Genomic DNA, 10,809 nt, shown 5'->3' with positions numbered 1-10,809 from the left:
CCATGTAAGGGTTGAGTTACAGCCAACACACACACACACACACACACACACACACGCACACACACACACACAAAGTGCTTCAGTTTGCTGCGTCATACTCAGGTTTAATGGACCAATAACAGGGCTGTTAATACAACAAGCCCTGCCTGGGTCAAAGGTCGTCCCCAGCCACTCAATCAGTTACGGGTTCATCCCAGTCCTCCCAGCATCGGTGACCAGTCAACTTGCGGTTTAAGCGGATGTGGAGGTTTCCCACGACGCCAGCGGTCACTCGAGGAAAAACTGATTTGATCTGAAAACCTGAATCAGAGAGAACGGCTGTTCTGCGACCAGGGCTGGGGGCACGTTGACCGAATCACTACTGGGGGGGGGTTCCCCCCAGTGGGTTCAGAAGTATGAAGACTGTGAGGATGAACGAAAAGCAGCTGAAAGCTCAGCAGCAGTCAGTCAGAGTGACATTTTACCGTTTTTTGCCAGATCCTTCCGTTACCTTCACCTCACGTATCCCAATCTCTGCTCTGCTCCTGTTTCTAGCACCTTCCTTTGAGACTACCTTTGTTTCTCCGCTGCACTTTCTGTTTACATGCTTGGATACTGAACTCTGTGAATGGACCGTGTGTGTGTGTGTGTGTGTGTGTGTGTGTGTGTGTGTGTGTGTGTTCCCCTCTTCGTGACAGGTGTCCATCACTGTCCTCTGGACATGTCCAGTCATCAGATCGTGTCGCTGACTGACCTGGACTGAGAGACCGTTTAAAGGCTCAGGAAAGCTTTGCAGGTGTTTTGAGTTAATTAGCTGATTAGGCTGTGACAACATGAGTTTCCATTAATCACCTTTGCCACAGAATTCAAATTTTCTGAGAGACTGACTTTTGGGATTTCATTTTCTGGAAGAAATAATCAGCAAGAAATTACAAGAAAAAAAAGCTTGGAATGAATCAATGTATGATAATTTTAAACAATATATGAGTCTCACTTTCTGAGATCACTGTTAAGACATTTTGGCACATTTGCGCAATATTCTAATTTTATGAGATGTACTAAAATACTTAAAAATCACTCAACGGCTTAGCATCACGGTACATTAGAGATCTGCTTCCAGACTGCTCAGGTCTTCTGGTTCTGGTTCTGCTCTGCATCTCCAGAACCAGAAACAAACATGGAATTAATAATACCATAATCTGGAATTAACTTCCAGAAAACTGCAGAACAGCCGAAACACTGAGCTCCTTCAAATTAAGAATAAAAACCCAGCTGTTTAAAGTCACTTTTAAAGTCACTTTTGAAACTTTTGAACCATAATAACTGGAATATTGATCGACATATGTGATTGTCATTTGACAATCACAATTGGTGACCATACAACGTGTTTATGCTTTTATGTTGTCCTCATATTTTTTTGATGTAAAGCACTTTGAACTGCCTTGTTGCTGCAATGTGTGATAAACAAATAAATTTTGATTTGATTTTTGATTTACTAGTATAATAAATGACAAATAGTCTCTTTGAGGCCCCAACAAATCTGTCTAATCTACATTCTACCCAAATGTTTTGTGAAATGTAAAATATATTATAAATTCATAATTTTATCTGTTGACTGTATCACTCTAGAAGAAAGACATTTGTTTCCAAATGAACGCAGGTAAAGCGTGGTCTTCCACCGAACCACTTTTCATTTAGCTGTGAGGCAACCAGCAAGTTGCTCTGTTTCTGTAAATAACCGCCTAGTGCAACAATTCCCAGACTTCTGAATTCAAATAGCAGCTCAGTGCATGTTGAATTTTCCCAAGGTCCAGCGTTTGTACAGCAACGCTATTAAAGGGTAAGACAGCTGGATATGATCTCTTTCAGTTTGCTGTGCCATGTCATAAAAACAAACATACAGCGAAAAGAAATAAGTACTGAATGTGTTAACTCTTTCTCGGTTTAAATATTTCTAATGGGGCCATTGGCATATAATTCACACCAGATGTCGGCAGAAACCCAAGTAATCCACACATAAAGAAAGCAGAGCAAGTTCACGAGTGAGGTTATGGGTAGAAAAAATAATAATATTAGTAATACACAGAGTTGAGTTCTCACCAAACTGTTAGTATGATGTCCTGTAGGTCCATCTTGTCCCTGGTGGTCTTACATGGTCTTACGAACGAGGATGGAGTTTGATTGGTTAACTGCATTTCCATTGAAAAAATTATAGATGTGCTCTTGTCGAAAAATCACAGTTTTGCAATTTTTCTATTGTGAAAATTGTGCTTTCTTATTTAATTTAAATAGGAAATGTAATTAAAATTGCATGTGAAGGAGCTTGTTCACGCCATAAGTCATTAAAAAACACAAGAGTGACAGTTACATGAAATATATTCATGATTCAGTCATGGTGCTAGCGCTCATTATCTGTCAGCCAATCAGAAGAGACAGTCGGCGTCTTATTCAGGCGTTGGCGCGACAAGCCCCGCCTACTTGGGAGCGGCTACGTATGCAGCGTTTTGAGGAAATTGCAGTCGGCGATTTTACATTAGAGCGATTGATTCAACTCGTTAGAATGACACCCAACCTTTACTGAACTATGTGAGGCTGAGAGGCTCTCAGAGCTCTGGTGGAGCCAGCTGCAAGAAAAAAAAATCGTCTTCTTCTACGTTTTCACCTGTGGTAACGGCCGGCTGTTGATCACGTGACTCTTGTGATGCGGGAAAACAAATGGTTTTGATAGGGCAATAACTTCTTACCGAAAAAAAATCATGTTTTTGTTTTGTTTTGTTTTGTTTCTTTTTCAAAATGGCCGTGTTTCCATTAAGCAAATTCATTTTCATAATGTCAATTTGCGGTTAATTCAAACAGGTGCAATTAATCCAGATGATGAGCGGAGGACAGAAGGGCTTTTTAAAGACAAGCTAACGGGTCTGGTTAGTTTCAGCCAATAAAATGGTGATGCATTAAAAAATGCTGGACATCTGTTTAAATAGATACTCTCCCACTCTGTTTGACAGGCTGTACAACATTTTCTGGTTCCAATCATGTAAAACACAGTGAATGTCTTAACTATAGCAAGTCTCGGAATGTGATTCTGTTGAACAAAAACATAATGTTTCACTTTCTCCACGTTTATATGTTTGATTTTGAAATTAAATCTTTATTAATTGTTTTAGTTTTATTGTTATTATTGTCGGAGACTCATAAGGAAAGTTAAAAATTGAGACTGTTCCAGTGTTTGGAACAATCTGTGAGGTCTGCTGGATCGCTAAATGATTTTAAAACTGTTTTAAAAACTCGTCTTATGTATAATTCCATACAGCGCGATCATTAGGACAGCTTTTGTGTTATGACTTAATTAATTATGTCAACCTTGTAGTTTTCTTACAGTTTTGTGTTATTATTATTACCTTCATTTTATTTCCTTTGGTATACCTATAAAGCACTTTATCTAAAGCGATTTATAAATAAACGAGTTATAAATCGTTTATAACCTGGAGACCATTTGTCATAGGCAAGGTAAGTGACTGCTTGGGGCCTCCTAGCCACCAGGGGCCCCAAAGCTGCATGTTCAGCCTCATCTCAGTAAAATTAAAGCAACATCATTATGTAGGATTGACACTTTGTTATTTTACATCATGTTACAATGTCATTCCCTTATCAAAACATACCTGGAGTGTTGCTTTGATTCTTTCATGCATGTTTGAGGAATCCTTTAATCTCCCTTGGCAATCATTAAGCTGTGCAAAATGCCTGGGTGGACCTAGCTCCGCCTTCGAGGACAAAGCTCCTCCTCAGAGCTGCAGTTTCCAAGTATTTGGGCAGCTCTGTTGCCTCACAGAGCTGCCCGCCCCAGCAACTCCCCCACTCAGCTCCTTCAGACTAGCCAGCAGCAATTAGCAAACACCTGTTGGAACTGAACATTAGCTGAGCTCATCATATGAGCTAATTCTCAGTATAACACTGGTAAAAACAACGTAAAAGGGTTAATAGAGGAGCCATGCTGTGATGACTAAGGCGGAGTTTCAGAAAGAGCAGGAGCTTTTTAAAGAGACAGAGGCCCAATTTCAAGGCGTCAAATTACAAAGTCAAATTTATTTTAAGTCATATTTGAAATGTACAACATTTTTTATAACAACTGAAGTTAACACAGTTACTTGATTGTGCTATGTACTGGCACTATGTTGCCTGAAAACACATGTAACAGCCCCTTTAACTGCATACTGCCTTGTTTGTAAGATGTAATAGATGGTGGCATTTCAGTGGGCCGTGTAAAGAGCTAGAAATCTCTTCACTGTAGTTTGGGCCCCCGCAAAACTAGAAACGGACAGACATATGTATCCCATGACACCAAAATAGACAGAAGACTAACAACTGCATCCAATAAACCTCAAATATATACGTATAATGCAGCCTGCAGTGGGATTACTACAACTTTAGGCAGCCAGTCGGTGCCCCACACTTACTCCTGTAAATGTAATGGCACAAACACCCAGGAGCTTTCCGAGGCTTAAGCAGTGTTGACTTTTCATCAAAAAGGAATCTGTTTTTTAGTGCAGAGGATAAGGGAGGAGGAAGAGGAGGAGGAGGAGAGGTGAGCATGGTAGAGGAGGAGGGCCTGAGGAAGAGGAGAAGAGAAGGAGGTGGTGGTGGTGGGAGTCTGCATAAGAAAGCAGCTCCACCCTTGCTCGGGCTGCAGGAGCAGAGAGCAGCAGCAGCAGCAGGTCAGATCCCGTCCTGATTTGGATCTAACTTCACCGAGCACCGACTGGACCGCCGTGCCTTTTCACCGCCCCATCACCTCCCCCCCGCCACGGTCATGCTCTCCGCGGGACTCTGCGTGTCTCTGCTGGCCGTGTCCTGCGCCCTGTGGCCGCCCGCTGTCCGGGCGGCTGCCTGCGAGCCGGTCCGGATCCCGCTGTGCCGGTCCATGCCGTGGAACATGACCAAGATGCCGAACCACCTCCACCACAGCACGCAGGACAACGCGGTGCTGGCCATCGAGCAGTTCGAGGGGCTGCTGGGTGAGTTCCGGGCTGCGCTCATAAAAAACAATTAACTATAAATCTAGCGTTTTCTACAGTATCTGGATACATTTTTATTTAGTTTAAGTGTTACTTTTAGGGGGGTTTGAAACGTTTTCACGCAAAGTTTCCTTCAACCTCTTCATGATAAATATTTCCAAGTTCCTTATTTTGGTTACAATAACATGACTTTTGATCCTGTTGATCCCAAAAGTTCAATGAAAAGTTTTTTCCCCCCAGTAAGCAACTGGGTGCTTTCCAAATCGTCACCTTCCTAAAATAATGAACAAAGTGATTTTTGGCAAAAGTTTTTTTCATACTAAAAGAGTCTTAATTTTTTATTTTTTCAAAGGGCTTCCCTCAGTGCAGACTAAAACAAAATCTTTAAAATATGAGCTGGTTTTTCTTTCGTGTAAAAGTGTAAAACATAAATTGGTGGAAAGAAACTTTGTTGCCTGTTAATGAGACCAAATTCCCCTTTGGGGTGCAGGTGGGGCCACAGTGTTTTGTTTTGTTTTGTTTTTTTTCATGGAGGCACAAAACAAAAGAATGAAACAACAACAAATATTAAGTATTAATGTTATTAATCTTAGATTTTTTTTTTTTTTTTGCTTGTTTCACAACTTTAACTAGACAGGATTTTCAGGTTAACGGAAACAAAACAGCGAGAGTAACTTAAATTTCACATATGGGTAAACATGCCACTAATTATATATCTATCTGATGTCATTTTAGATACATTTAATATTTGCTCTTTTTGTGCAAAATACAAAAATATTAACATGGGGGGAAAAAATCAGGTAATTTTTCAGTTTTTACTCATTCATTGTAAACTTTTCCATCCATCCATCTATTATCTTCTGCGTTTCTGGGGTCAGACTCTGATTTCAACTCTGATGCGGACTAAAGAAAAAAAATCTAACTCTGGTCCACCTTCAAGCCTTTGTGTCAGTTTGATTAAAGTGAGGTCCGGTGCAGTTCGCATGAATATTTGAACCCCAAGTGGACCGGACCAGAGACCGCTCCAAAAGCAGGGCATTCTGGGTAAATACAACCTAAACAAATGCAAGAAATGGCTCATGGTTTTTTTAAAGGACAAAAGAGAAACCCTATAACCACTAGAATCTGAAACCACTCCATTTGTGTTCACATTTCGTGAAGAAGGAAGTTGCGCTCTTGTTCTGTGAGGTTTTCCTGTCGTTTCCTTCAGTGGTTGTCGGTGCAGCGCCGCCACAGACGAGGAAGGGAACAGGTTTTTCAAAGGGTTTGGTTTGTTTGACTAGGAGAACCACAGCAGCTGAAAATATAACAATCAAACCGAGTCTACCAGACTATCAGGTGTGAAAACACCCTTAAACAGAACCTCTTCTTCTCCCGACCCAGAGACGGCAGTTTTCTGGCTCAAGACCACGTAGGTTCTTGACCTGATGAAACCAACAGGACCAGATTCTCTCCATAAAGCAGAGACATGATCTTGAGGTGAAAAAGAACGTCTTGGCTGCGACTAGAAATTGTGTCCATAAAAGTTTTGATCAGAATCGGTGACAAAGTGCAGCAGAGTCCAACCGTCACCAGAAACGATCCTGACTTACTGCCGCCTCTCTAGACAAAGCTCAGACACAGATACAGACATTTCTACGGCTGAAATAGTTATCAGTGGTTAGGGCTTCAATCTTCAATGAAAAGTGTAGCTCAAATTCTAGCTTTTTTGTTTCTTTGCAAAGAAACATATTTGTTACATAAACCTGGAAGCCAAAATCCTGAGAAGTTGCTTCTTGTTGGACAGAAAGAGACGGGGGGACTGGTGAGACGGCCTGATCTGATTCCGTCCTCCGTTTTACTCCGGCGACTTTAAGCTGCACGGAACGCTGAGGATCAGGAGCGGCGCAGGTCGCTGCGGCCGGATCTACTTTCTCTGGTTTGCCAACTCTGGTGGTCGATACAGAGGAACAAAACTGTCAGGGTGAAATCATCAAGGATTCAACGATTTCAAATGAAACACAAACAAAAGTCTTACAGTGCAGCAACGTCTTTATCTTTTATCCACCGTCGTGATTCTGTTTGGTTGCTAGCAGGACTACGAACATCTTGTTCCTTTCACTGGAAAGCAAATCTGGGCTAAATAAATCCAGAGTGAGTCATGTCCTGCTGCCGCCGAAAAAAAAGAAAAGGAAATGAAATTTAGACGAAAATAATCAACCCAAAAAAAGATGCATTCATGTTTTTTTCCCTTATTTTTAACCAGGTAAACATGCTGCACCCTTTTTATTATGTGTCATATCTATATTGATTGAACGATTTAATCGACTAAATGATTAAATCGTATAAATAAAATTGACACAGTCTGCAGAAAACGGACACTTCAGGATTTCTGAGTACAGATACAGACATAAGTTTTTTTTAACGTTAAATGAAAAACATATTTACTTTTCTACTGTTTTGGTTTAATTACTGCTCTGAGTGTGTTATTCTTTCAGCCAATGGCCTTTTTTTTTATTGAGTCTGTATATTCCAGCTGACAATTAATCGGTCACTAAATTAGTTGATGGCAAATTTTAATAACAAATCCATCACGATTAATCATAATATTCGTTTTGGCTGTGCCGAATTTCCCCCTGGTTTTCAGATAATCAGGTTTCTCAGTCCCTGCCAGGTACTGACAAACCTGGCAGGGAAAACAAGACCATGCAACACGAATCCCACAGATATAAATTACGTGGCTCTGTTCTGGTTCTCTGTGTTTTGTGCTGCTGGTTTTAGTTTCATGCAGGATCAGCCTGTTCAGTCACACTTGAGCAAAAAGCAATCAACCATGGAGATGGGCCTGATTTTTTGTTTAGGTTTTTGTGGGGGGGGGTCAGATATTTTAGATATCCGCATGGCTTCACATTAAAATAGTGGTGGGTGGGAATTAAAGATGCAGTGATCAAAACCAGGGGGAAAATGACAGAAGTGGAATGTGACGATTTTTCTAGCAACTATTTGAGCCACTAGTTTAGTTTATAGTGTAAATATCTTAGTACATTTTTAATAAGACAAAACCAACTTACAAGTAACCTTTCAGTTAAAATAGGAGCTTAATTTAAGTCAATAACTCCTTAATATTGATGAAACAGTACTAGCTCCATCAGCAGATTATTATGCTTAATATGAGACATTTTTCCCATATTAGAAGTGAAATAATCTGCCAATTGAGCTAATACTTTTCAACAGCATTAAGAAGTTACTGACTTAAATCAAGCTCCTATTTTAACTGAAAGGTTTCTTGTAAGTTGGTTTTGTCTTTTCTTCAAGTGAGCCAAGATATTTGTACTTGAAACTGGATAAAAATACTTGGTAGATCTGCACATTCTGCACACACACCAGCTAAGTCTATAGACCAAAGATATTTGACTGTGTGAGGGTTTTCTTTGTTTTTGTATCGACTTATGCTCCTTACCAGGACATATCTCAGGGAGAATAGTAAATATTACTTTCTTCTCTGCAACAAAATGGAGAACTTGATTTGGCTAAGAAATTGTGGCTTTTAGTTTTCCTAGGGGACAAAACGTTTGCCGTCTGCTGTGCTCGTTGACGCTTGTTTTCTGTTGCTTTTGCACATCCAACTGGATTTGGAACATCTGATCCTCAAGCAGAAAACTGGATGAACTGCCAGGAAATACAGTTCAGTTATCCGTACTGCTTACTGGATGAATCCCACGAACATTGGTGAAGCCTCATGTGTGTTTTTCTTCTTTTTCCCACCAACCTCTGTGTGCACCGAATACTTTTGAGGATTGGGATTTTCATTAAGTGGACAGTTATGGTTTAGATTTAAAAGAAGAATCTTTTTCAAATTACTTTAAAAAGTGCTCCCCAATTCCTTACAGATATTGCAAAAGGAATTGCTGTGTCACATTTCGGACAATGCGCTTGGATATTTAGATTTTAAAATTAACTGAAAATGTACTGAACTACACCGTTTCAGTTTTGTCCTTCTATTTAAGAGGAGAGAACCTTTATCCCAACTCTAACTCGACGACTCGGCGATTGTTGAAGGAAAGTCGAGAGAATTTCCATTTGCAGGCATAGAAAATGTGGAAGGAGGAACTCCGGTTTCAAATGTTGGACTGCATGCGAAACGTTGCTCTGGCAGAAAACTTGCACTCTGTCTCCCTCAGCATTCCATCCCCCACAGTGAAACATGGTGGTGGGAGTATCATGCTGTGGGGATTCTTTGGGGGGCTGACAGACGGAGGTAAACACAGAGCAATCCTGGAAGAAAACCTGGAGAAATCCTTAAAATACCCAAGAATGTGGCTGAGGCTCACCTACCAGCACGACAATAATCCTAAAGATATCACCATAGCAACAATGAAATGGTTTACATCAGGGGCTGTGAGAGAGCTAAGCCAAGCTACCAACCTGGCTTAGCAAGTTGTGAGAGATTGAGCAGCTAAAGCTTTTCCTCAGCCTACATCCCCCAGAATGCTGTGTGGTTCTGGCACAAAGTTCAGTGAAATTCTAGAATATCCTATCAGATATATTTTCAGTTGATACTGATCACATGTCTATCGCGACGTATATTATTGATTTACTGTCAATCCTGTGTTTTTAGCCTTGGTTTAAGTTTTAATTTTGAGTTTTGAGGGTAGCAGGGTGTTAGTCAAAGAGGTGAAAACTTAATAAAACCCACAGACGTTTGTGGTTGGAACACGATAGAATGTGAAAATGTGATGAATACATCCACATTGGCATGACTGTATTCTGAATAAATTTCAGAAGAACAGTAAACATTTTAAGGAATTCAAGCTACTACCCTCCTGAGCATCATGGTTTAACGTTTAGGGATTAGCTGAGCGCGGCTGAGTTCATACGAATCTTAAAAGTTGCAAGCGGGGAAACTCCAACTAAAACAAAACATCCTACTGAGAGACCCATGGTCCAACATTTAGGAAGCAGGTTCAGGTTAGGAGTTCAACATCTTTCTGTGACTTCATTGTGAGGCCTCACAGCCAAACCTCAGGCATCCTCTTACAATAAAAAGGCTGATTTATCTCCCACCCTGTTTTGAGCCTCTTCTGGTTCCGTCTTGTTTGAAACGTGCAGCGGGCTGGCAGTCGCGGTAACCGTCCCGCTGCACCTCCTGCGTGCGGTCGGTCCGTGGTTCCTGAAGGCAACACGCTGCTCTGCTTAAGAGAAGTCCTTCCTGCTGAGGGGAAAAACCAACAACTCAAGTTCAAATGAACTGAGCTGAGACTGAGTAAGCATCCTTCAAAAATGCTTCCATTTAGCAGATGTAGGAGCCTCCCGGGAGAGGAAGGAAGTTGCTTTATGTTCTTGGTGTTGTACCTCACTGGCATCCATCCATTGTCGTCCACATCTATGAAACCAGGTTGTTGAGGCAAACCTAGACACCTCTTTCCCCTGGCAAAGTTCCAACTCACGTTGGGGATCCCAGAGCGTTCCCAGGTCAGAAGGGATAAATATTCCCTCCTCCGAGTTTTAAGCTGTGCCTGGAAAACCTCCAAAGGGAAATTCAGTGGAAGACTCTTGATGAGAAAGCGCTCTACTCCGAGCTCCCCAGGAAAAACTGAGTTCCTCATCCAATGTTGAAGGCCAAGAGATCGGGTGAAGAGATGCATTTCAATGTTTCTACAGGATCTCGCTCTTTTGGTCAAGACCCAAATCCCGTGAGGTTAAGATCAGACTGTTGGACTGATGAAACATTTTGTTTGGCCCAACTGTTCCTTGAACTGAGCCTCACGTCTGCCAGAGTGCCCCAAGGCAGCTCTGGCTCACCACCATTAGCTTGTGAATGTGTATGTGTGTGTGTGGG

At 41.3% G+C, this 10,809-nt stretch overlaps 1 protein-coding gene and 1 long non-coding RNA gene across 2 annotated transcripts in view; both read left to right on the top strand.

Moving 5' to 3' along the window:
* LOC107838571 (uncharacterized) overlaps positions 1-836 on the top strand; it is a 15,680-nt gene extending 14,844 nt beyond the window's left edge. The window contains exon 3 of the long non-coding RNA XR_001664659.1: positions 744-836. This is a non-coding gene — a long non-coding RNA (uncharacterized LOC107838571). The remainder of the gene's footprint in view (positions 1-743) is intronic.
* A 3,785-nt stretch (positions 837-4,621) lies between these two features.
* The window catches only part of frzb (frizzled related protein), a 16,922-nt gene continuing 10,734 nt past the window's right edge, over positions 4,622-10,809 (top strand). Inside the window, exon 1 of the mRNA XM_007571434.2 lies at positions 4,622-4,991. Coding sequence (XP_007571496.1) covers positions 4,787-4,991 — 205 coding nt within the window. The 5' untranslated portion in view covers positions 4,622-4,786. The remainder of the gene's footprint in view (positions 4,992-10,809) is intronic.

Source organism: Poecilia formosa, unplaced genomic scaffold (assembly GCF_000485575.1).
Source record: "Poecilia formosa unplaced genomic scaffold, Poecilia_formosa-5.1.2 Scaffold280, whole genome shotgun sequence".
Lineage (NCBI taxonomy): Eukaryota > Metazoa > Chordata > Actinopteri > Cyprinodontiformes > Poeciliidae > Poecilia > Poecilia formosa.
The sequence above is the reverse complement of the archived record's forward strand: the minus strand, read 5'-3'. Positions and strand labels throughout refer to the sequence as shown.